This window comes from Leptodactylus fuscus, chromosome 6 (genome assembly GCF_031893055.1).
Source record: "Leptodactylus fuscus isolate aLepFus1 chromosome 6, aLepFus1.hap2, whole genome shotgun sequence".
Classification (NCBI taxonomy): Eukaryota; Metazoa; Chordata; class Amphibia; order Anura; family Leptodactylidae; genus Leptodactylus; species Leptodactylus fuscus.
In genome coordinates, this window is record NC_134270.1 from 7,735,606 (window position 1) to 7,759,292 (window position 23,687).

General features: G+C 51.6%; 2 protein-coding genes across 2 annotated transcripts in view; one reads left to right on the forward strand and one right to left on the reverse strand.

Annotated features, from left to right (window-relative positions):
* MYH10 (myosin heavy chain 10) overlaps nt 1–14,680 on the forward strand; it is a 68,282-nt gene extending 53,602 nt beyond the window's left edge. Inside the window, exons 13-43 of the mRNA XM_075279286.1 lie at nt 660–778; nt 1,964–2,116; nt 3,919–4,092; nt 4,401–4,574; nt 4,974–5,088; nt 5,524–5,717; nt 6,073–6,194; nt 6,632–6,701; nt 6,787–6,947; nt 7,123–7,231; nt 7,309–7,440; nt 7,525–7,731; nt 8,291–8,428; nt 8,606–8,729; nt 8,812–8,983; nt 9,268–9,480; nt 9,766–9,910; nt 9,999–10,205; nt 10,383–10,487; nt 10,595–10,747; nt 10,848–11,096; nt 11,189–11,401; nt 11,492–11,704; nt 11,788–11,949; nt 12,030–12,158; nt 12,246–12,334; nt 12,419–12,542; nt 12,622–12,830; nt 12,923–13,031; nt 13,142–13,314; nt 13,429–14,680. Of these exons, the coding sequence (XP_075135387.1) occupies nt 660–778; nt 1,964–2,116; nt 3,919–4,092; nt 4,401–4,574; nt 4,974–5,088; nt 5,524–5,717; nt 6,073–6,194; nt 6,632–6,701; nt 6,787–6,947; nt 7,123–7,231; nt 7,309–7,440; nt 7,525–7,731; nt 8,291–8,428; nt 8,606–8,729; nt 8,812–8,983; nt 9,268–9,480; nt 9,766–9,910; nt 9,999–10,205; nt 10,383–10,487; nt 10,595–10,747; nt 10,848–11,096; nt 11,189–11,401; nt 11,492–11,704; nt 11,788–11,949; nt 12,030–12,158; nt 12,246–12,334; nt 12,419–12,542; nt 12,622–12,830; nt 12,923–13,031; nt 13,142–13,314; nt 13,429–13,585 (4,814 nt within the window). The 3' untranslated portion in view covers nt 13,586–14,680. The remainder of the gene's footprint in view (nt 1–659; nt 779–1,963; nt 2,117–3,918; nt 4,093–4,400; nt 4,575–4,973; nt 5,089–5,523; nt 5,718–6,072; nt 6,195–6,631; nt 6,702–6,786; nt 6,948–7,122; nt 7,232–7,308; nt 7,441–7,524; nt 7,732–8,290; nt 8,429–8,605; nt 8,730–8,811; nt 8,984–9,267; nt 9,481–9,765; nt 9,911–9,998; nt 10,206–10,382; nt 10,488–10,594; nt 10,748–10,847; nt 11,097–11,188; nt 11,402–11,491; nt 11,705–11,787; nt 11,950–12,029; nt 12,159–12,245; nt 12,335–12,418; nt 12,543–12,621; nt 12,831–12,922; nt 13,032–13,141; nt 13,315–13,428) is intronic.
* Nucleotides 14,681–17,839: 3,159 nt separating this feature from the next.
* LOC142209925 (nuclear factor 7, brain-like) lies at nt 17,840–19,607 on the reverse strand. Its single transcript, XM_075278964.1, has one exon. It carries the CDS (start codon nt 19,605–19,607, stop codon nt 17,928–17,930), a length of 1,680 nt encoding a protein of 559 aa, XP_075135065.1. The 3' UTR covers nt 17,840–17,927.
* Between the last annotated feature and the right edge of the window lie 4,080 nt (nt 19,608–23,687).

Below are 23,687 nucleotides of genomic sequence, written 5' to 3' on the forward strand. Positions count from 1 at the left end.
CCTCTGATACTCCAGCACCGATCTGTTCCCCGGGTGCCATGTTCTAGTACTGCTGCGGTCCCTGGCTGCTGTACGTGGCCCCTCTGATCTCTTCCCTACATGCGGAGCCCCCTCAGACTTGTGCTCCTTCTACATTATACACCCCCCCCCCCATTATTTCTGACAGTAATGTAATATTGGCGTCTTCAGGCCTTCGCTGTGCAGGATTCTCCCCCGAGACTCTTCTTTCCAAGTGCACAGCAAACTGGGGGGCCGATGTCTTCAGAGTCTAGTTCGTGGAGATGGCCTGGGGGAGGGGAGGGGGGGACATATTTTGTTAGGATATGAGATGGTTTGGCAAGTCCAGAGAAGAGGGGCCCCATATAGCAGAGACCTGTAACCCCCGGGGCCCTATCGCAGCCATTACCTGCAGCATCGGCCCCTGCCGGGGTATTTGTACTGAGAGTCTCTTTTAGAGCGGGTACGCCATAGTGAAGACCGCAGTGCACCATTCAGCAGACATGGGCCACGTGTGTTATGCGAGGGGCTGATCTCTTGCGGCTGATAGCCATTTGGCTCCGGACCCCCCCCCCCTCACTTCCAGACTGTGGGGGTTACAGGGCGGTGAGCTGTATGACACAGACCAGGTGCAAGGCCTCATCCTTGTCTTCTCTTCACAGCCGCACAGAAACTCTGCCATCTGCTGGGCATGAACGTCATGGAGTTTACCAGGGCCATCCTCACTCCCCGCATCAAAGTGGGCCGGGACTACGTGCAGAAGGCGCAGACAAAGGAGCAGGTGAGCTGAGGCCCTGCCAGCCGAGAGAGCCGTGACCCGCACAGGGACCTGCCCCACTGTTGTGTGTGCAACAAAAATAATCGGCTGTGTGTGCACCTGAGCTTACCGAGCGTCTCGTGGGGACAAGAGCTGGAGCTTATTGTGGGAGGTCTCCTGTAGGTTTATGGGGCTTCACAAGTGTTCTATCCTTAGGTCATCAATTGGGGATCAGCGGGGGTTCGCACCTGGGACCCCTGAGATTCAGCAGAGCTCCTCTTCACATATTCTATGAGCTCACATTCATTGCTTGTTCACAGCTCAGTCCCATTCAAGTGACTGACCTGCAATACCTGGCACAGCCACTATACAGTACGGCGCTGTGCTTGGTAAGTAGTGGAGAGGCCGCAGCACTGACCCGCAACGCTGCAGCCTCTTGTAATAGATGATTGATAGGGGTCTGTTCTCTTTGACCCCTCCAGATGATGACCGGTCCTAAGAATAGGTAATCAATTACTAAGCCTGGAAAACCCCTTTAAGGGGGCATTCACACGGAGTAACGCCGGGCGTGTATCACAGCCATACACGCCGGCGCTACGGCAGGCTGCCGAACACTTCCCATTCACTTCAATGGGAGCGCTCGTAACGCCGCCGTTACGAGCACTCCCATTGAAGTGAATGGGAAGTGTTCAGCAGCCTGCCGTAGTGCCGGCGTGTACGGCTGTGATATACGCCCGGCGTTACTCCGTGTGAATGCCCCCTAAGACTGAATCAACCAGCGCTGATCGCAGCTTCAATGTAAGTTCCCACCAGGGGGCGCTCACTACATATGGATTTATTATTGTGGATAGTGGGAGCCTGAGATGTAGTGAGCCCCAACTCCCCCCATCCCCCCACCCCTGTTGGTTGCTGCAGAAAACCAAATTATGAAGAGGTATCCAGGTATGTTTAGAGGGTTTAGTATTTAAAGGGGCGGTCTGATTGCTGTGACCCCTCCACTACTTGCCATTGTATAGTGGCCGGGCTTGGTATTGCAGCACAGCTCTGTCACCAATGGATATGAAGATCACAGTCCAGGACATCCCCTTTAAATGAATGTGTAGGATTACAGTGTAGGCCCGGTGTGCGGCTGTTCTTACTAATCCTGCACAATCCCTTTAATGCCGGCGATCTCTTTAAGCAATGCCATTACTGTATTCTCTTTTCCAGGCGGACTTTGCCATTGAAGCTTTGGCCAAGGCTACGTATGAGCGACTCTTCCGCTGGCTGGTCCATCGCATCAACAAGGCTCTGGACCGCACCAAGCGCCAAGGAGCCTCCTTCATCGGCATCCTGGACATCGCTGGCTTTGAGATCTTTGAGGTGGGTTATGCTGGGGGTTGTAGTTCCCCAGTAGTCGGAGTGCCCCCGGGTGCCTCTGGTTGTCCCTGGTTTACACTTTGTCTATTTACTGAAGACATTTCTCATACTTGGACAAGGAGTCTTTGTCCCGCGTTGCGTCATCTGCCAGTGATTTGTGTCAGACGCGGAGATGATATAACACATAAATAAATGACAAGATGGGACTGATCATTCTAATCCAATATACACAAGTGACTCGATTAGAGACGTGAGCTGCGGGATTATATCGCTCCTCCGTATGACCGGGACATGTCCACACCGTGCTGGAGGCAGAATATTACACCGTAGACTGTGCTCTAGTCACATCCAGAGCTGCACACTCAGGCTACTGTGTCCAATGTATAACTCTACGTCATGCAATCTGCCTGTTCTAGGATCTGGTAGGGTCGGGGTGTTATAGGATCAGCAGGTAGGGTCGGGGTGTAATAGGATCAGCGGTTAGGGTCGGGGTGTTAGAGGATCAGTGGGTAGGGTCGGGGTGTTATAGGATCAGCAGGTAGGGTCGGGGTGTTATAGGATCAGCGGTTAGGGTCGGGGTGTTATAGGATCAGCGGTTAGGGTCGGGGTGTTATAGGATCAGCGGGTAGGGTCGGGGTGTTAGAGGATCAGCGGGTAGGGTCGGGGTGTTATAGGATCAGCGGGTGGGGTCGGGGTGTTATAGGATCAGCGGGTGGGGTTGGGGTGTTATAGGATCAGCAGGTAGGGTCAGGGTGTTATAGGATCAGCGGTTAGGGTCGGGGTGTTAGAGGATCAGCGGGTGGGGTCGGGGTGTTATAGGATCAGCAGGTGGGGTCGGGGTGTTATAGGATCAGCAGGTGGGGTTGGGGTGTTATAGGATCAGCAGGTAAGGTCGGGGTGTTATAGGATCAGCGGTTAGGGTTGGGGTGTTATAGGATCAGCGGGTAGGGTCGGGGTGTTAGAGGATCAGTGGGTAGGGTCGGGGTGTTAGAGGATCAGCAGGTGGGGTCGGGGTGTTATAGGATCAGCAGGTGGGGTCGGGGTGTTAGAGGATCAGTGGGTAGGGTCGGGGTGTTAGAGGATCAGTGGGTAGGGTCGGGGTGTTAGAGGATCAGCGGGTAGGGTCGGGGTGTTAGAGGATCAGCGGGTAGGGTCGGGGTGTTAGAGGATCAGTGGGTAGGGTCGGGGTGTTAGAGGATCAGTGGGTAGGGTCGGGGTGTTAGAGGATCAGCGGGTAGGGTCGGGGTGTTATAGGATCAGCGGGTAGGGTCGGGGTGTTATAGGATCAGTGGGTAGGGTCGGGGTGTTAGAGGATCAGCGGGTAGGGTCGGGGTGTTATAGGATCAGCGGGTAGGGTCGGGGTGTTAGAGGATCAGCGGGTAGGGTCGGGGTGTTATAGGATCAGCAGGTGGGGTCGGGGTGTTATAGGATCAGCGGGTAGTGGGGGTGTTATAGGATCAGCAGGTGGGGTCGGGGTGTTAGAGGATCAGCGGGTAGGGTCGGGGTGTTATAGGATCAGCAGGTGGGGTCGGGGTGTTAGAGGATCAGCGGGTAGGGTCGGGGTGTTATAGGATCAGCGGGTAGTGGGGGTGTTATAGGATCAGCAGGTGGGGTCGGGGTGTTAGAGGATCAGCGGGTAGGGTCGGGGTGTTATAGGATCAGCAGGTGGGGTCGGGGTGTTAGAGGATCAGCGGGTAGGGTCGGGGTGTTATAGGATCAGCGGGTAGGGGGTGTCTGACAGATCCCGGGTAGTAACCTGCAGGATTAGGACTACCATCTCCTGACTCTTGATCCTTCTCTTACAGCTGAACTCCTTTGAGCAGCTCTGCATTAATTACACCAATGAGAAGCTGCAGCAGCTCTTCAACCACACCATGTTCATCCTGGAGCAGGAGGAGTATCAGCGCGAGGGCATCGAGTGGAACTTCATCGACTTTGGCCTGGACTTGCAGCCTTGCATTGACCTCATTGAGAGGCCGGTAAGTCCTTCTGCCTGGTAGGTACTGATGTGAGCTCACGGTTCTGTAGTCAGAGGGTCTTCTCCAACATAGAGACCGAGGATGACGAGGCCGAGGAACATCCCTTACACAGCAGCACAGCCAATTCTCAATGTATAGTTAATATCCGTGGTGCCATCTGGTGGTGATATGCGGAATAACTGCAGTTCTTATAGCATATTGGTGATTGGTGATGTAACCCCTCCGCGTACCCCACTCTCTGGCTAGGAGCTCAGTACTTGTTACCCTCTTGCAGTCACGTCACTGTCTCATCATGGTTTCCGCCTTAGGCTAACCCTCCTGGCGTTCTGGCTCTGCTGGATGAAGAGTGCTGGTTCCCCAAAGCCACAGACAAGACTTTTGTGGACAAGCTGGTGCAGGAACAGGGCACACACTCCAAATTCCAGAAGCCGCGACAGCTGAAGGACAAGGCCGACTTCTGCATCATCCATTACGCTGGCAGGGTAAGTCGCTTTACTGCACCGATGGACTTGTATTATATGGACCAGGATCCGTTGTCTGATCTTACCTGCATATATATAACATGTTGTAAACCTGAAAGGGCTGACCAGTGCCACCCCAGTGCTCAGGTTGTGTGTGGTATTGCACAGCAGCCGCAGTCACTTCTGTGGAGTGGAGTTGCAATAGCAGACATACATGTAGAGAGCGCCACCCCTGTCCATGGGTTGGGTCAGGTATCCCAGCTATGACGCAATACTGTACACAATCTGTAGACTGATTTCCAGTCTCTGGAAGAAAGTAGCCATGTTTTCTAACCTTGGGTATTATGAAATCTCAAGTCAGAGCAGCTTTGGATGTGACTGGAGTATAAGACATGCTGATCTGTAACTCTCCCATCCCAGGTGGATTATAAAGCTGATGAATGGCTGATGAAGAACATGGATCCCCTGAATGACAACGTCGCCACCTTGCTTCACCAGTCTACAGACAAGTTTGTGGCCGAGCTCTGGAAGGATGGTACGTCGCCCTGTGTGCTTGTTATACCGCCCTGATCCTGCGCTGGACGCTAACTGGATCTTGTATCTCCTTTTGCACAAAACTTCTAGACATTCAGACTGTGCAGCGAGCCTCCTTTTATGACCACTTGTGTGGAGGTGAATGTGTAGTCGTAGTCGGCAGCTTTGTAGAGCAGCGCAGTCAGGAATAGAGAGCTGGTCAGAGGGGCCCCATAGACACAGAAGCCTCTGCATAGCGCACTCGCCCCCCGCCCATGACATTGATGCCTCCGCTGTATTTTTAGCAGATTTTTATACTTTTCCATTCTTCCCTTGCTGTCAGTGAGTGCAGATATATAACATGGCTGCAAGGCTCGTTCCATTCACTGACAACAAGCATAGCCCTTCTCATGATACAGGTCGTGCCCCTTTCACTTGTCCTTTCCTCTTCCTACAGTGGATCGCATTGTCGGCCTTGACCAGGTGGCCGGAATGACAGAGACGGCCTTCGGATCTGCATACAAAACCAAGAAGGGCATGTTCAGGACGGTGGGGCAGCTGTACAAGGAGTCACTGACCAAACTCATGGCGACGCTCCGAAATACAAACCCGAACTTTGTGCGCTGTATAATCCCCAACCATGAGAAGCGGGTGAGTGTGGGGTGACGGGCTGTATACTCTGCTGTATACTCTGAGCCTATATCCTGCCATGTGCTCGGGTGTAGATGTAGCAGACCTGACCAATCAATCTGCAGATCTAGGCCAGACCTGGCAGACGTCTGACACGTATTCACATTGGGCACTGAAAGGAAAAATTCCCATCCAATATTCACTTGTGGGTTTTAAAACCTGCAAATTTGATGTGTTCTGCACGGAGCGGGGCCGGCGGGCTGGGAGAGCTCACAGCATAAAGTATCATCGCTTCTTCCAGGGATGTCCAATATTTTACTGCTATAGGACGAGATTATAATGTATAACATGAGCTCCGCTCTTCTTTCTCCTACAGGCCGGTAAGCTGGACCCTCACTTGGTGCTAGACCAGTTAAGGTGTAATGGTGTCTTGGAAGGCATCCGAATCTGCCGTCAGGGATTCCCCAACAGAATCGTCTTTCAGGAGTTCAGACAAAGGTAAAGTATTGTTAATATAGAATGATGGCAGCCCCTTACACAACCACTGGGTAGCTGAAAGGGCGTCTGACTTAGTCTGTGGCGTACAGATTGGGCTTGGCCTATGGCTTCTGGCTCGGGCTTGGCCTATGGCTTCTGGCTCGGGCTTGGCCTATGGCTTCTGGCTCGGGCTTGGCCTATGGCTTCTGGCTCGGGCTTGGCCTATGGCTTCTGGCTCGGGCTTGGCCTGCGGCTTGTGGCTCGGGCATGGCCTATGGCTTCTGGCTCGGGCTTGGCTTCTGGGTCGGGCTTGGCCTATGGCTTCTGGCTCGGCCTATGGCTTCTGGCTCAATCTTGGACTATGGCTTACAGCTCGGACTTGGCCTACGGCTTCGGGGTCGGGCTTGGCCTATGATTTACAATGTAAGTTCATTGCTTTATCTTCTATGCTCTTGTAGATATGAGATTCTCACCCCCAACGCCATTCCCAAGGGATTTATGGACGGCAAGCAGGCGTGTGAGCGAATGGTAAGGAGGCGGCCGCTTCTATACAGTGACTCTATCACAATACTAAGACGTCCTTGCTTCTTCTGACCATTTCCTCTTCCCACAGATCCGGGCTCTCGAGTTGGATCCAAATCTTTTCCGTATCGGCCAGAGTAAGATCTTCTTCCGTGCGGGTGTGCTGGCGCACCTGGAGGAGGAGCGGGACCTCAAGATTACCGATATAATTATCTACTTCCAAGCCGTGTGCAGAGGCTACTTAGCCCGGAAGTGAGTACAGATTTTTTTTTTTTTTTTGGGGGGGGGGCAATGTGACCTGCAGTGCCAGTAATGACCACCGGATGGACCTAGCGTCTCTCCTGACTGTCCTATATACAAGTGTATACATTATGTTCAGACCATTGTAGTTGGTCCTGATGTAACATTCGGGATCTTCATCTTTTAGGGCCTTCGCCAAGAAGCAGCAGCAGCTGAGCGCCCTGAAGGTCCTGCAGAGGAACTGCGCCGCCTACCTGAAGCTGCGCCATTGGCAGTGGTGGAGACTGTTCACCAAGGTGAGTCCTGCAGCTTCAGTCTCTGCGGGGTCCGGGGCCACCACTTCAGCATTTGAGGACCTTGCTGTGTTTTATAGGTAAAACCTCTGCTCCAAGTCACCAGACAGGAGGAAGAACTTCTGGCCAAGGATGAAGAACTGCTTAAGGTGAAGGAGAAGCAATCCAAGGTGGAGGGCGAACTGGTGGAGATGGAGAGAAAACACCAGCAGGTAAGTGGCCATCTGTAGTGGTCACCTGGAGGATGGGGGGCCATTATACCCCTCCCCCACCTAACCTCTAATCTCCTCCTTCAGCTGGTAGAAGAGAAGAACATTCTGGCTGAGCAGCTCCAAGCCGAGACAGAGCTGTTTGCCGAGGCCGAGGAGATGAGGGCCCGTCTCGCTGTCAAGAAACAAGAACTGGAAGAGATCTTGAGAGACCTAGAGATCCGCATGGAGGAGGAGGAAGAGCGGAACCAGGTCCTGCAGAACGACAAGAAAAAGATGCAATCTCACATCCAGGTAGATGTCTGCACCAGTCACATCTTAAAGGGGCTCTCCAGGACTTGTATATTGATGACCATGAGGAGGGGGGTCTGACATTCGGCATCCCCACTGGTCAGCTGGTTGAAGAGTTTGCAGTGTTCGGCTGAGGACGTCATTGAATACCAATCACAGCATCGTATACCCTAGGGGCTGTGCTTGGTATTGCAGCTCAGCCCCATTCACTTGAATAGGTCTGAGCTGCTGCTATGTTGTGTCCTGATATACGGGCCTTCATCAGCCCTGGGTGTCGGACCCCCACCGATGACTTATTAACCGAAGAATAAGCTATTAGGTGCTGTTCTGACACCCAGCACCCCCACAGATCAGCTCTTTGAGGAGACTGCATCTCTCATCCCAACACTATGGTCTCTTCAAACCACTTGTCAGGTGTCCGACCCCTCGATCTGATATTGATGACCGATCATAAGTACATAGAACATTCCCCAATAACTTACATTGCTGGCACCCCCAGTATTCGGAGGGGGTACCAGTGGGCTCCAGTGTAATTTGGGTGCCATCTTGTTCCCTGTTATAGGATCTGGAGGAACAGTTGGATGAGGAGGAAGCGGCTCGGCAGAAGCTACAGCTGGAGAAGGTGACGGCAGAAGCCAAAATAAAGAAGATGGAAGAAGATATCCTGCTGCTGGAGGACCAGAACTCCAAGTTTATTAAGGTGGGGGGGGAGACTAGGAGGGGCTGTACAGGTCTGGGGTGTGGCCTCCAGCCCGGACACAATTGTGTACTATCATATACTCTATTCACATCCAAATCTGCACCTGCCGGCCGGACTCTGATTGCAGCTTTTGGAGTGAATATTTAGTGTCACTCAATAGTCCTTGTACTTATTTAGGAGAAAAAGTTAATGGAGGAACGAATCGCAGAATGTACGACGCAGCTCGCCGAGGAAGAGGAGAAGGCCAAGAACCTGGCCAAGCTGAAGAACAAGCAGGAGATGATGATCTCGGATCTAGAGGGTGAGATGTGCTCCGAGTCCTGGACTCCTCCATCACCGGGAGCCTCTTCCAGGTTTATTGATCACCGCCTTACTCTTTGTAGAGAGATTGAAAAAGGAGGAAAAGACTCGTCAGGAACTGGAGAAGGCGAAACGGAAGCTGGACGGGGAGACGACCGACCTGCAGGACCAAATCGCCGAGCTCCAGGCGCAGATCGAGGAACTGAAGCTCCAGCTGGCCAAGAAGGAGGAGGAGCTGCAGGCGGCGCTGGCCAGGTGATAGGACTGATGTCGATGTATACCTATATACTAGCACAGGACTATATACTAGCACAGGACTATATACTGGCCCAGGACTATATACTAGCACAGGGCTATATACTAGCACAGGGCTATATACTAGCCCACGGGTTATATACTAGCCCACGCCTATATACTAGCACAGGGCTCCTTCCTAGACTGTCATATCGTGAATGGTCAGGGAACTACTACGGTATCGGTCTGTCGTACTGGTGGTCTCAGACCCGGTTTAGTGACCATTTCCCTCTTTCCGTTCACAGAGGGGACGATGAAGTGGTTCAGAAGAACAACGCTCTGAAGTTGGTGCGGGAGTTGCAGGCGCAGATCGCAGAGTTACAAGAAGATCTGGAGTCGGAGAAAGGTTCTCGTAACAAAGCTGAGAAACAGAAGCGAGACCTAAGCGAGGAGCTGGAGGCTCTGAAAACGGAGCTGGAGGACACCCTGGACACCACGGCCGCCCAGCAGGAGCTGAGGTATCGTCACTGTGTATCGTGGACTTGTCTGTTGGGTTAGGAGTGTTGCATAAGACCGTATTCCACCCTGGAAATGTCCGCAGCCGTGTGCATGCAATTCACCGCATCACATCTGCAGCTTTGTGTCCGTCTAGTACAGATACGATCGGGCTGTTATGGAGGTCCATGCACACGGCCGTAGTCTGTCTGGGAAATGGTGTGTACATGAGGGGGCTCTCATGCTACACCCCCTTTATTTTTTGCATAAGTCTCTTCCTATTCATTTACCATACGATTCATTTCTAGGACCAAGCGTGAGCAGGAGGTGGCCGAACTGAAGAAGAACATCGAAGAAGAGACCAAGAACCACGAAGCCCAGATCCAGGAGATGCGGCAGCGACAGGCCACGGCCTTGGAGGAACTATCTGAGCAACTGGAGCAAGCCAAGAGGGTGAGAGGAGTGTGACCTCAGGGATCCTCGTACCTTGGACTTCGAGAATCAGAAATGTTTTCATCTCTGTTCTTCTGATTTCTCACAGTTTAAGGTGAATTTAGAGAAGAACAAGCAAACCCTGGAGTCTGATAACAAGGAGCTGGCCGGGGAGGTGAAACTGCTGCAGCAGCAAAAGTCAGAGTCAGAATACAAGAGGAAGAAGCTGGAAGGACAAGTGCAGGAGCTCCACGCCAAAGTGTCCGAAGGGGACAGGCTGCGCGCAGAACTGGGCGAGAAGACCAGCAAGCTCCAGGTACGGTCTCCAATGTGTAATATGGAAGTTAGTGTTATACCAAGTACCCTGCAGGGGTTAACTCGCTGGGATCCATCATCTGCGTTCATGGCTGTATGGTAAGGCTGAGACAGGTGGTTTACGATATGGCGCAAGGCAGCAAGGGGTTAATGATGTAATATTTTTCTTCCTTTTTAGAACGAGTTGGAGAATGTCTCCAGTCTGCTTGAGGAAGCCGAGAAGAAGGGGATTAAACTGGTGAAGGACGTGGCGGGCCTGGAGTCTCAGCTGCAGGATACACAGGTACCGATTCTGGAAATTGTCAGCGTTGTCCTGTGTGAACCCGACCTTAGGAACTTGGATAAATGATGTAACAGGATCTATAAAGAAAATCAATTGTTTGTGTGCAGGAGCTGCTCCAGGAGGAGACTCGGCAGAAGCTGAACCTCAGTAGTCGCATCCGTCAGCTCGAGGAGGAGAAGAACAATCTACAAGAACAGCAGGAGGAAGAAGAGGAGGCCAGGAAAGCCCTGGAGAAGCAGATCCTCACCCTCCAGGCTCAGGTAGCCATAGTGGTGGTCACATGAACCCTTGGAGGACAATAAAATCAGGTCTTGTCACCTTCCTGCTGTCATATTGATGAGCTGTTCTCATAATACTTAGCTCACAGACGCCAAGAAGAAGGTAGAAGATGACGTGGGAACTATCGAGGGACTGGAAGAAGTCAAGAAGAAGCTGCTGAAAGACATGGAGTTGTTGGGTCAGCGTCTGGAGGAGAAGGGCCTGGCCTACGAGAAGTTAGAGAAAACGAAAAACAGACTTCAGCAAGAATTGGACGATCTGATGGTGGACCTGGACCATCAGAGGCAAATCGTGTCCAACCTGGAGAAGAAGCAGAAGAAGTTTGACCAGGTGGGTCTGCTGTCACATCCTCGAGGCTCTATGTCCTACTTAGACAGACCATGACATGAGTTTATCGTTCTCCCTTTTGTCGCCGATTCCAGCTCCTCGCCGAAGAGAAAAATATCTCTGCCCGATGTGCCGAAGAACGTGACCGAGCAGAGGCCGATGCTCGGGAGAAGGAGACCAAGGCCCTCTCTCTGGCCAGATCCCTTGAAGAAGCCTTGGAGGCGCGAGATGAGTTTGAGAGGTTGAACAAACAGCTTCGAGCAGAGATGGAAGATCTCATGAACTCGAAGGACGATGTCGGGAAGAACGTGAGAGAGATTATTGCCTAATACTCATCACTGATTCCTTCAAGGCTTCGGTTTCATGAAATGAATCTTGTTGGCTTTTCGCTTTGGCAGGTCCATGAGTTGGAGAAGTCTAAGCGCACTCTGGAGCAGCAGGTGGAGGAGATGAGGACTCAGCTGGAGGAGCTGGAGGACGAGCTTCAGGGTACAGAAGACGCCAAGCTTAGACTGGAGGTGAACATGCAGGCCATGAAGGCACAATTCGAGCGAGACCTACAGGCACGTGATGAGCAAAACGAAGAGAAGAAGCGTATGTTGGTGAAGCAGGTGAGCGATCGGATCGAGTTATACAACATGGACGTCCATAAAGTATCAGCGAGATGTTGACCTTATGTTTCTACCTCTTCAAGGTGAGGGAAATGGAAGCAGAACTGGAAGATGAACGCAAGCAGCGAGCCCTGGCTGTTGCAGCCAAGAAGAAGCTGGAAATGGATTTGAAGGATCTAGAGTCACAAATGGAGGCGGCAAATAAGGGTCGGGAGGACGCCATCAAACAGCTCCGTAAGCTGCAGGTAATGTCTCGTGGTCATACAGATGTAACAAGGGCCAAGGTGACCCACGGGCGGCCTAATAAACTTCTGTGTCCGGTCAGGCTCAAATGAAGGATTACCAACGGGAACTGGAAGAGGCGAGAGCATCTCGAGATGACATCTTTGCTCAGTCAAAGGAGAATGAGAAGAAGTTGAAGAATCTAGAGGCAGAAATTCTCCAACTTCAAGAGGTAATGCGTCAGCGCAGGGTTAACTCCTTAGACCCTGAAACGGCTTCACTTGCTTTCTGTTGACCGTGTTCCTAATAACATCCACAGGAACTTGCAGCTTCTGAGCGATCCAGACGTCATGCCGAGCAGGAGAGGGATGAGCTGGCCGATGAGATCTCAAACAGCACCTCAGGAAAGTGAGTCCTTGTGCCCCAGCGTCTTAAGGTGGTGTATGTGGGAGTGACTGCTGGATGTAGACTTGACTCTCTCCTCAATGACAGGTCTGCCCTCTTGGATGAGAAAAGACGACTGGAAGCCAGGATCGCCCAGCTGGAGGAAGAGTTGGAAGAGGAGCAGAGCAACATGGAGCTTCTGAATGACCGATTCCGCAAAACCACTCTGCAGGTGGGGGGTCCGACCTCCAGCGCCACATCATAGCCATGGCTGAGATTAGCATATATGTAACACGTCTCTCCATCACTAGGTGGACACGCTCAACGCTGAACTGGCCGGGGAACGCAGCTCAGCCCAGAAGAGCGAGAACGCGCGGCAGCAACTGGAGCGACAGAACAAGGAGCTGAAAGCCAAACTCCAGGAACTGGAGGGGACGGTGAAGTCCAAGTTTAAAGCCACTATTGCCACCCTTGAATCAAAAATTGCACAGCTTGAGGAGCAGCTGGAACAGGAGGCCAAGTGAGTGTCTGGAGATGAGCGATCTGATCAAAGTGGTCAACGTAATGTAGACTTGTCTGTGACATTTGGTGAATTGTCTTCTTCTCCTGCAGAGAGCGAGCCGCGTCTAACAAGCTTGTGCGCAGGACGGAAAAGAAACTAAAGGAAGTGTTCATGCAAGTGGAAGATGAACGGCGACATGCGGACCAGTACAAGGAGCAGGTACGTGTCCATGTGATGATCCTTTGGTGGTCCCGCCATGGGGACATGTTGGGTGGGTGACATTATATGACGGAGCTGGTATACAGCGCTCACAAGTAATTCCTCTACAGATGGAAAAAGCCAACGTCCGCATGAAACAACTGAAGAGGCAACTGGAAGAAGCGGAGGAGGAAGCCACGCGTGCAAACGCCTCAAGACGCAAGCTGCAGAGGGAGCTGGACGACGCATCGGAAGCCAATGAGGGTCTGATCCGTGAAGTGTCGACCCTAAAGAACCGGCTGAGGTAAGAAAACCAAACAGCGGGAGGAAAGAGAACATTGTGGGGTCTATCATGGAAACTAGAACACGTGACCTCAGAAGTCTCCCTGATTGTTATACATTGTCTTCCGTCTTGCAGGAGGGGCGGTCCCGTGTCCTTCTCCTCAACCTCTTCTAGCCGTTCCGGTCGCCGTCAGCTCCAGATGGAGGGCGCATCTCTGGATCTCTCCGACGACGAGACGGAGAGTAAAACCAATGAGGTCAACGAGACGTCGGCTTCTTCCCCAGCTGAATGACTTCCCTCCCGAGCATTCCTCTGCCCGAGTCAGGGCCGCCAAGGGAGCAAGAACGAAGGGACATTACACTGCTGGTAGAAGCAGCCAAGGGGCCGCTCAGTCTGGAGGAGTCTGTATCGCAACGCTCTCCAGACGCCTCTGCTCTTTCTAATGCCGTTGTGAAGCGGTTTCCGGCAGAGTTTCTCGATTTCTGCAGAAGGGCCGCCTTCCTTCACCCCCATACGCCGAGGGCGGCCATCAAAGAGATTTACTTATTCCGACTCTACATTTCCTTTGAAGGCGTCTGTTTTAAGACTTTTTTTTTTTGCTTTCTTTTTCTTTCTAGCATCATGTGGATAATCCTACACTACATGTCCATATCCCATGTGGGCGATGACGGGGGTGAAGGGACGACGCGCGATTCCTCCCCCATTTTGCATGTTGTATCAGGTCCCTTTCTCTTCCGGTCTGTGGTGGACTGACGAACAGATGACTAAACTGTGAATCTGCCAGGAATCGGGGTCGGGCACAGACTGTACGTGTTTCTGAGTCGCCCGGCGCCGGCTATTCCGCATTCTGCCGACACTTGTGACGTTGGTAGTTCGGATCGATTCTCTCCAAATTGCGTTTCGATTAGCATTTTGCTCCGATCCCACGTAACGATGTTTAAAAAAAACCTATTTAATGACATAAGCGGTGCCTTAGACACTTAGTCAATCGAGAATCTAAAATCCATATCCACTACTCCCCGCGTATCCATCGGGACGGTGACGTTACGTTGTATCACTAGCAAGTCCAATTCACAAGTCAGTATTACTCGGATCACGTGCTGGAAATATCATGGTGGGGTTTTGGTTTTTTTTGTATTAAAAGCTTCATACTCTCCGGGTTTAGGAGGGGTGTTGTGTCGCCCCCTCCTGGACCAATGAGGGTTAATACAGGTTATCTCTATGTGCGCATACAATGTCTGTCCAATTATTATTATTATTATATTTTTTTTAATACGTAACAGCTGCCGCCATCCCCCGGGATCTCCCTTTTCCCCGTCACCCCCGTGTATATCCCATATTTCTAGACAATGAATTTTGTAAGACAATAAACGTATTCATTATAGAATCTGCTTTCTCTGCCTCTTATTGACGCGGACGGTCGGAGCGCGGTGTTCGCATGTTGGCGATGGATCGACTGGTACAACGTGACGTCCGCTGCCAGGTGGTGAGGGGGCCGCCGGCTGCAGATTGTACCCACCGGGTGTTCAGCTGCAATCTGTGTAGGGTCTGCATGTCCAAGCTGCAAAAACTGGGGCAGGTCCTATTCCATCGATGGCGTCTGCAGACTGAGGTCTTCCCTTTGCAGTTTTTCCTTCGCCCTGTGGCCGTGTGTATGAGGCCTTCTCCAATACACGGCGATGGTGTTATGAAGCCGATCAGAGCTAATCCCTGAGACCTACATAGGCCTTATTATTGTATACAGACTGGTTCTTCCGTTAGGGATCTTTAGGGTCCCCACAATCATGGAACAAACACCCTTATGGCACCCAAACCTTTGAGAGGCCCTAAGTAGTGCCGATCACGATCTACGTTCCTGTCCCCGTGACTCATGCGGTAAGCACACGGACCCCATTATAGTCTATGGGGGCCATTATAGTCTATGGGGTCCATGTGCTTTCATTGCCCACCGCTTACCAATGCGTTTGGGGGGCCCCATGTGAACTCTCCTGAATGAATTACCGACGCAGATGTGAACCAGGCCTGACTTGTAAAGCGGGATCTGTGGCTGAATCGCCCACGTCATCCACCAGACTGGGCAGGTCGCTTACACTTTAAGACTCCTCCTTCAGTCTTTGCCTCCCATGGATAATGTTATTAGGCAGAGGGAGATCCACCTTAAAATCAGTATGAAATTCTGCCATGTGCACAGTCCCCACCTGTAGAGAAGCATTGCCCCTATAGATGTTTGGGTTTCTTTCCGCCCCTTTCTATATCTAATAACCCAATATCCCACCTTAGAACTTTCCTTACTCTCCAATTCCCTTCTTGAGTCCTTAGCCGGGGTTTCTAGGCGGCGGCCATTGTGGTCCTGACATGTCACGGGGTTACTTACAGCTACTTGTGTCTTCCCAGTTCCAGACTTTGAGTCCATGTGTGTGTGTATATATATTTTCTATTACCTTAGACATCCCCTAGTCCTGGTGACCATGTCCAGGCTCTGTGTCCCCTTCTGTCTGTCCAGTTCCATTCGCAGTAATGGCGCTCAGGGAATCCATTATAGTGGGGGTCAGGAACCTTCACCTCTCCGGCTGCTGTGAAACTACAACTCCCAGCATGCTCCATTCACTTCCATGAACAGCAGAGCCAGTATGCATGCTGGGAGTTGTAGTTTCACAGCAGCTGGAGAGCCGTACGTTCCCTACCCCTGCACTATTGTGAGACTACAACTCCCAGCATGCTCCAGTCACTCGTCTTACAGGTGTGCATGCTGGGACGTGTAGTTCCACAATAGCTGGAGGTTGCAGGTTATTGTATGTTATATAGGTGCGATCACTGTATGTACAAGGCTTTATTCATCGGGACAGAGAAGGATTTGGATTTTTTTTTTTTTTTTGTAAATTGCCAAAATACTCAATAAAAGAACCGAAAACAAGCCGGACTTTCTCCCTTCATACGATGTCACTGCGACAATAGGAAGGATTTGAGATCGTAGTCCACATCACTTACATGAATAGTCTATGACGCCGTGTTATCATTCCTGACTACTAGAATCTGCCGCGGTCTTATCACTGAGGTGTCAGGGTGTAATACTGCAGAGATCCACAAGGTGGCGCCATTCTAATATGTATATGTGTGTTATATATATATATATATATGTATATATATGTATATACAATGCAATGAAGTGGCTGATAAAGAGCACTAGAATATCCTCCGCATAACAAATGGCAGCAGATAGTCCGGATTCTCTATCGTGTCCTGTCACTTCCAGGCGCAGTGAGAAGACTTTGGGGAAACGTCCTGATTTATTAAACCGACCACAAGTTTTTATTTTTCCAGTTTATTTTCAGTCGTCCACACTCTTACATAAAACCTGAAGACATCAGTCCAACCTATAACCCTACAATCCCTACAGCGCTGATCCAGGGGAAGGCGAAAAACCCCCGCGAGGCTCCGGCCAATCGCCCCATTTCAGGGGGAAAAAAATTCCTTCCCGACTCCAATCTGGCAGTCAGTATAAACCCTGGATCAGCGCGTCCTTAAAGGGATTCTACCAGTAAAATCAAATTATTTTTGTCGCTAACATGTCAGAATAGCCTTAAAAAAGTCTGCTATTCTTCTCCTACCTTTAGATGTCTTCTCCGTGCCGCCGTTCCATAGAAATCCCGGTTTTCGCTGGTATGTAAATTAGTTCTCTCGCAGCACTGGGGGCGGGCCCAATGCTGTGAGAGAACTCTCCAGCACCGCCTCCATCTTCTTCAGGAACGGGTCTTCGCATCTTCCGGCACTGGCTGGAAACTTCTAGGCCAAAGCCAACTGCGCATAAACACTGCATGCCATACTGTGTAAGCGGCCATCTTCTTGTGGCCGGCGGGCATGTGCAGTCAGTTTTGCCCTAGGTCCGAGGCCTAGAAGTTTGAAGCCAGCACTGGAAGAAGACCTGTTCCTGATGAAGATGGAGGCGGTGCTGGAGAGCTCTCTGGCAGCATCGGGGACGCCCCCAGTGCTGCGAGAGAACTCATTTGCATATTGGTGACAACTGGGATTTCTACAGAACGGCGGCGCTGAGAAGACATCTAAAGGTAGGAGACAAATAATCTTTCTTAAGGCTATTCCCTCATGTTAGGGACAAAAAAAAACTCAATTGAATCCCTAAACTCTAGCGTCCATATCTCGAAATCTTGTTTTCTTTAAGAAAGTCGTCCAGGCGCTCCATGAACTGAGGTAAGTAAATGACTGGACTGAAGGTAACGCTACAATACCAGACACGGCCTGCAGGTAAGAGAGGCGCAGCCACAACCAAACCCATCCCTCGAGACATCGTTATATGAAATAAGAAAGTAAATATCCCAATAGGTTTAACCCCTTAATGACAAGAGACGCTTTCATCTGGCCGCACAACTATCATGAAATAAAAATTTTTTACAAACTTTTTTCTTTACATAAAACAGACCAAGACTATAAACGGTGTCCAATGTATTCTTACTTAAAGGGGTTGTCCAGGATTAAAAACAACCTCCTCCCCCACCCCCCTCACTTGCTGGAGGCCATTGTACTTTCATACGTTTGTCCCCAGTGTGGCCCGCTCCTTCTCTGACAAGTGAGGTAAAGTCTATCTGTACCGGGAGGTTTTCCAGCGTCTACATCACACCTTAGCTCCGTATTCGCAGCCAGGCGTTGCAGACATAGAAGACGGCGTGCAGGGGCTCCTGGAACGTGGCTGTGACCGTGTGTAAGAGTCTGATGGGGTCACTCAGCTCATAGAAGGAGAGCTGCCCGGCCTCGTAATCCAGGTGTAGTCTGAACCTGTAACATGGCGCCGTCGGATAAATGTCAATTGCCTCGTCGTTGTGCACCACCGCATACTGGTCACGAGCATGGACCTTTGACAGACACCAGGACGTGGTGCTGGCCCCGATGTACTCAGTCCTGGGCATACTGGTATAGCAGACCCCTAAATCCCAAGTCCCCGATTTACTGGTCTCCACATCCCAATAATGTTTCCCTGAAGAAAAGCGCTGGTAACTCCAGACCTGATAGCGATGCAGATGGTGCTGAGCGCCCCAGGGTCCCTGTCGTATTTGTGACCATGAAGCCACTTTCAGGTCCTCGGAGATCTCCACGCTAATCCCGGCTCGTTGTGGATCCAGCGATAACGTCGTTTCTTCGGGATTATAAATCATCTTCGCATGAGACATCATAACAGTCAACCATTTACGCAACATCTCGGAGAGCTGAAGTTTATCCAGAACGGCGGCTGCTTGGACGACACCACTTGGCACCAATATGGCGGCTTCTTCAACAGCGAAAAAGTCCTCTCGGCTTGACTGTGGATCTTGTAAGACGGACCAAGGATCAGTCATGTGACGCAGCGCCTCCAGGTGACCTATTTTGTTGGACATTTCATCCTTCTTGATTTCCATTTTACGGATGAGATCCGAAATAATTGACATTACGCCGCTCTGCCGGAGGGTTTGATCCAAGATCATCTTCTCCAGCTGGTCCATCGTGCGTCTGAGACTTTGGAACAAGTCCGTGGCTGCCATTGAATATAATGTCTTACTCTCTTGTCGCTGTTCCTTTAAGCTTTGAAGTCTTTCCTCGGTTATTTTCTTGTTTTGCGTCAGTTTTTTCAGGACGTTTTCCACTTTCTCCTTCTTCTTCTCGGTGGCCTCGGTCAGCGGCTCCACGTGGTGCCCGATATGATCCCCATCCAGCCGGCAGAGGAGGCAGATACAGGCCGCGTCCTTGGGGCAGTAATATTGGAGGATCTTCTTATGGATGGGGCATCGTTTACTCTCCAGGAACGCGGTGGGGTCGGCCAGGACGTGCTCCTCTGACTTGTTATGGACTCTCACGTGACTTTCACACAAAGACGCTTCACAATGGAGACAAGACTTGACGGCGGCCGTGGGAGAATGAATACAATAAGTACAGACGCCATCAGGCCCGAGCGGCGGAGACTGCGCGCACTGGAATCTCTCGGCGATGTTGGTCAGGGCCACGTTTCGGCGCAGCGTTGGTCGCTCTTGTAGCTCCAGGCGGCACTCGGGGCAGTTGTAAGGACCCGAGCCCTCCAGGGCACTCAGTATACACTCCTGGCAGAAGTTGTGGCCACATCTCAGGGTTACAGGATCTTTGTATATACTCAGACAGATGGAGCAGGTCAGCTCGTCTCCAAGATCTGCGCAGGCCCCGGCAGAGGAGGAGGATGGGGGGCAGTCAGGACCTTCTACCTTCTCAAGCACAATACGGAACAAGGTCTCAGGCTCTTTACGGATCGTCTCAAAAACGGAACTGGGCAGCTCGTCTATAAGTCCCGCACAGGCCATGATCGGGGCCGAGGTGTGAGCAGGAGCGGGAGCCGGGGCAGGAGCGGGAGCCGGGGCAGGGGCCGGGCACTCAGGACAGATAGATACCTCCGAGCCGTCCGGTTTTCCTAATTCCTCCTCCAGACTCTCCCGGCAGTAGCGATGGCCGCACGTCCGGACCGCAGGATCTTCATTGACGAACGTACAGAAGGAGCAGAAGAGGAAGTGACCGGAACACGCGCGGAGAAAGCGAAACTAAAAGGACGTGAGAGTTCCGGTCACGTGACTCGGGCCCAGGCTATTAACTCCTTACATTCCGGAAGTCGTATCTGTGGGGGAGATTCCTGAGCTCAGTGCACACTGGGACGTCCTGCTGCGGCTCTTATGTGCTGGGATCGTATTTTATACAGATCAGAGAGAAATGTGCTGCAGCTGGTGGGCCCGGCCAGGGGGCTGTGGTCTGGTATATATATATACTGGAGAGCAAAGAGACATGTGCAATGTGCTGCAGCTGGTGGGCCCGGCCGGGGGGCTGTGGTCTGGTATATATATATACTGGAGAGCAAAGAGACATGTGCAATGTGCTGCAGCTGGTGGGCCCGGCCGGGGGGCTGTGGTCTGGTATATATATATACTGGAGAGCAAAGAGACATGTGCAATGTGCTGCAGCTGGTGGGCCCGGCCGGGGGGCTGTGGTCTGGTATATATATATACTGGAGAGCAAAGAGACATGTGCAATGTGCTGCAGCTGGTGGGCCCGGCCAGGGGGCTGTGGTCTGGTATATATATATACTGGAGATAAGAGAGAAATGTGCAATGGGCTGCAGCTGGTGGCCCGGCCGGGGGGCTGTGGTCTGGTATATATATATATATATATATATATATATATATATATATATACTGGAGAGCAGAGAGAAATGTGCAATGTGCTGCAGCTGGTGGGCCCGGCCGGGGGGGTCTGTGGTCTGGTATATATATATATATACTGGAGATCACAGAGAAATGTGCAATGTGCTGCAGCTGGTGGCCCGGCCGGGGGGCTGTGGTCTGGTATATATATATATATATATATATATATATATATATATATATATATACTGGAGAGCAGAGAGAAATGTGCAATGTGCTGCAGCTGGTGGGCCCGGCCGGGGGGGGTCTGTGGTCTGGTATATATATATATATATATATATACTGGAGATCACAGAGAAATGTGCAATGTGCTGCGGCTGGTGGCCCGGCCGGGGGGCTGTGGTCTGGTATATATATATACTGGAGATCACAGAGAAATGTGCAATGTGCTGCAGCTGGTGGCCCGGCCGGGGGGCTGTGGTCTGGTATATATATATACTGGAGATCAGAGAGAAATGTGCAATGTGCTGCAGCTGGTGGCCCGGCCGGGGGGCTGTGGTCTGGTATATATATATACTGGAGATCAGAGAGAAATGTGCAATGTGCTGCAGCTGGTGGCCCGGCCGGGGGGTCTGTGGTCTGGTATATATATATATATACTGGAGATCAGAGAGAAATGTGCAATGTGCTGCAGCTGGTGGCCCGGCCGGGGGGCTGTGGTCTGGTATATATATATACTGGAGATCAGAGAGAAATGTGCTGCAGCTGGTGGCCCGGCCGGGGGGGTCTGTGGTCTGGTATATATATATATATACTGGAGATCAGAGAGAAATGTGCAATGTGCTGCAGCTGGTGGGCCCGGCCGGGGGTGTGTGGTCTGGTATATATATATATACTGGAGATCAGAGAGAAATGTGCAATGTCCTCCAGCTGGTGGGCCCGGTTGGGGGGCTGTGGTCTGGTATATATATATATACTGGAGATCAGAGAGAAATGTGCAATGTGCTGCAGCTGGTGGGCCCGGCCGGGGGGCTGTGGTCTGGTATATATATATATACTGGAGATCAGAGAGAAATGTGCAATGTGCTGCAGCTGGTGGGCCCGGCCGGGGGGTCTGTGGTCTGGTATATATATATATATATATACTGGAGATCAGAGAGAAATGTGCAATGTGCTGCAGCTGGTGGGCCCGGCCGGGGGGCTGTGGTCTGGTATATATATATACTGGAGATCAGAGAGAAATGTGCAATGTGCTGCAGCTGGTGGCCCGGCCGGGGGTCTGTGGTCTGGTACATATATATATACTGGAGATCAGAGAGAAATGTGCAATGTGCTGCAGCTGGTGGCCCGGCCGGGGGTCTGTGGTCTGGTACATATATATATACTGGAGATCAGAGAGAAATGTGCAATGTGCTGCAGCTGGTGGGCCCGGCCGGGGGCTGTGGTCTGGTATATATATATATATATACTGGAGATCAGAGAGAAATGTGCAATGTGCTGCAGCTGGTGGGCCTGGCCGGGGGGCTGTGGTCTGGTATATATATATATATACTGGAGATCAGAGAGAAATGTGCAATGTGCTGCAGCTGGTGGCCCGGCCGGGGGGCTGTGGTCTGGTATATATATACTGGAGATCAGAGAGAAATGTGCAATGTGCTGCAGCTGGTGGGCCTGGCCGGGGGGCTGTGGTCTGGTATATATATATACTGGGGATCAGAGAGAAATGTGCAATGTGCTGCAGCTGGTGGGCCCGGCCGGGGGTGTGTGGTCTGGTATATATATATATATACTGGAGATCAGAGAGAAATGTGCAATGTGCTGCAGCTGGTGGGCCCGGCCGGGGGGCTGTGGTCTGGTATATATATATATACTGGAGATCAGAGAGAAATGTGCAATGTGCTGCAGCTGGTGGGCCCGGCCGGGGGGTCTGTGGTCTGTTATATATATATACTGGAGATCAGAGAGAAATGTGCAATGTGCTGCAGCTGGTGGGCCCGGCCGGGGGGGCTGTGGTCTGTTATATATATATACTGGAGATCAGAGAGAAATGTGCAATGTGCTGCAGCTGGTGGGCCCGGCCGGGGGGGTCTGTGGTCTGGTATATATATATATATATATATATATACTGGAGATCAGAGAGAAATGTGCAATGTGCTGCAGCTGGTGGGCCCGGCCGGGGGGCTGTGGTCTGGTATATATATATATACTGGAGAGCAGAGAGAAATGTGCAATGTGCTGCAGCTGGTGGGCCCGGCCGGGGGGCTGTGGTCTGGTATATATATATACTGGTGATCAGAGAGAAATGTGCAATGTGCTGCAGCTGGTGGGCCCGGCCGGGGGGCTGTGGTCTGGTATATATATATACTGGTGATCAGAGAGAAATGTGCAATGTGCTGCAGCTGGTGGCCCGGCCGGGGGGCTGTGGTCTGGTATATATATACTGGAGATCAGAGAGAAATGTGCAATGTGCTGCAGCTGGTGGGCCTGGCCGGGGGGCTGTGGTCTGGTATATATATATATACTGGAGAGCAGAGAGAAATGTGCAATGTGCTGCAGCTGGTGGGCCCGGCCGGGGGGCTGTGGTCTGGTATATATATATACTGGAGATCAGAGAGAAATGTGCAATGTGCTGCAGCTGGTGGGCCCGGCCGGGGGTGTGTGGTCTGGTATATATATATACTGGGGATCAGAGAGAAATGTGCAATGTGCTGCAGCTGGTGGGCCCGGCCGGGGGTGTGTGGTCTGGTATATATATATATATACTGGAGATCAGAGAGAAATGTGCAATGTGCTGCAGCTGGTGGGCCCGGCCGGGGGGCTGTGGTCTGGTATATATATATATACTGGAGATCAGAGAGAAATGTGCAATGTGCTGCAGCTGGTGGGCCCGGCCGGGGGGTCTGTGGTCTGGTATATATATATACTGGAGATCAGAGAGAAATGTGCAATGTGCTGCAGCTGGTGGGCCCGGCCGGGGGGGCTGTGGTCTGTTATATATATATACTGGAGATCAGAGAGAAATGTGCAATGTGCTGCAGCTGGTGGGCCCGGCCGGGGGGGTCTGTGGTCTGGTATATATATATATATATATATATACTGGAGATCAGAGAGAAATGTGCAATGTGCTGCAGCTGGTGGGCCCGGCCGGGGGGCTGTGGTCTGGTATATATATATATACTGGAGAGCAGAGAGAAATGTGCAATGTGCTGCAGCTGGTGGGCCCGGCCGGGGGGCTGTGGTCTGGTATATATA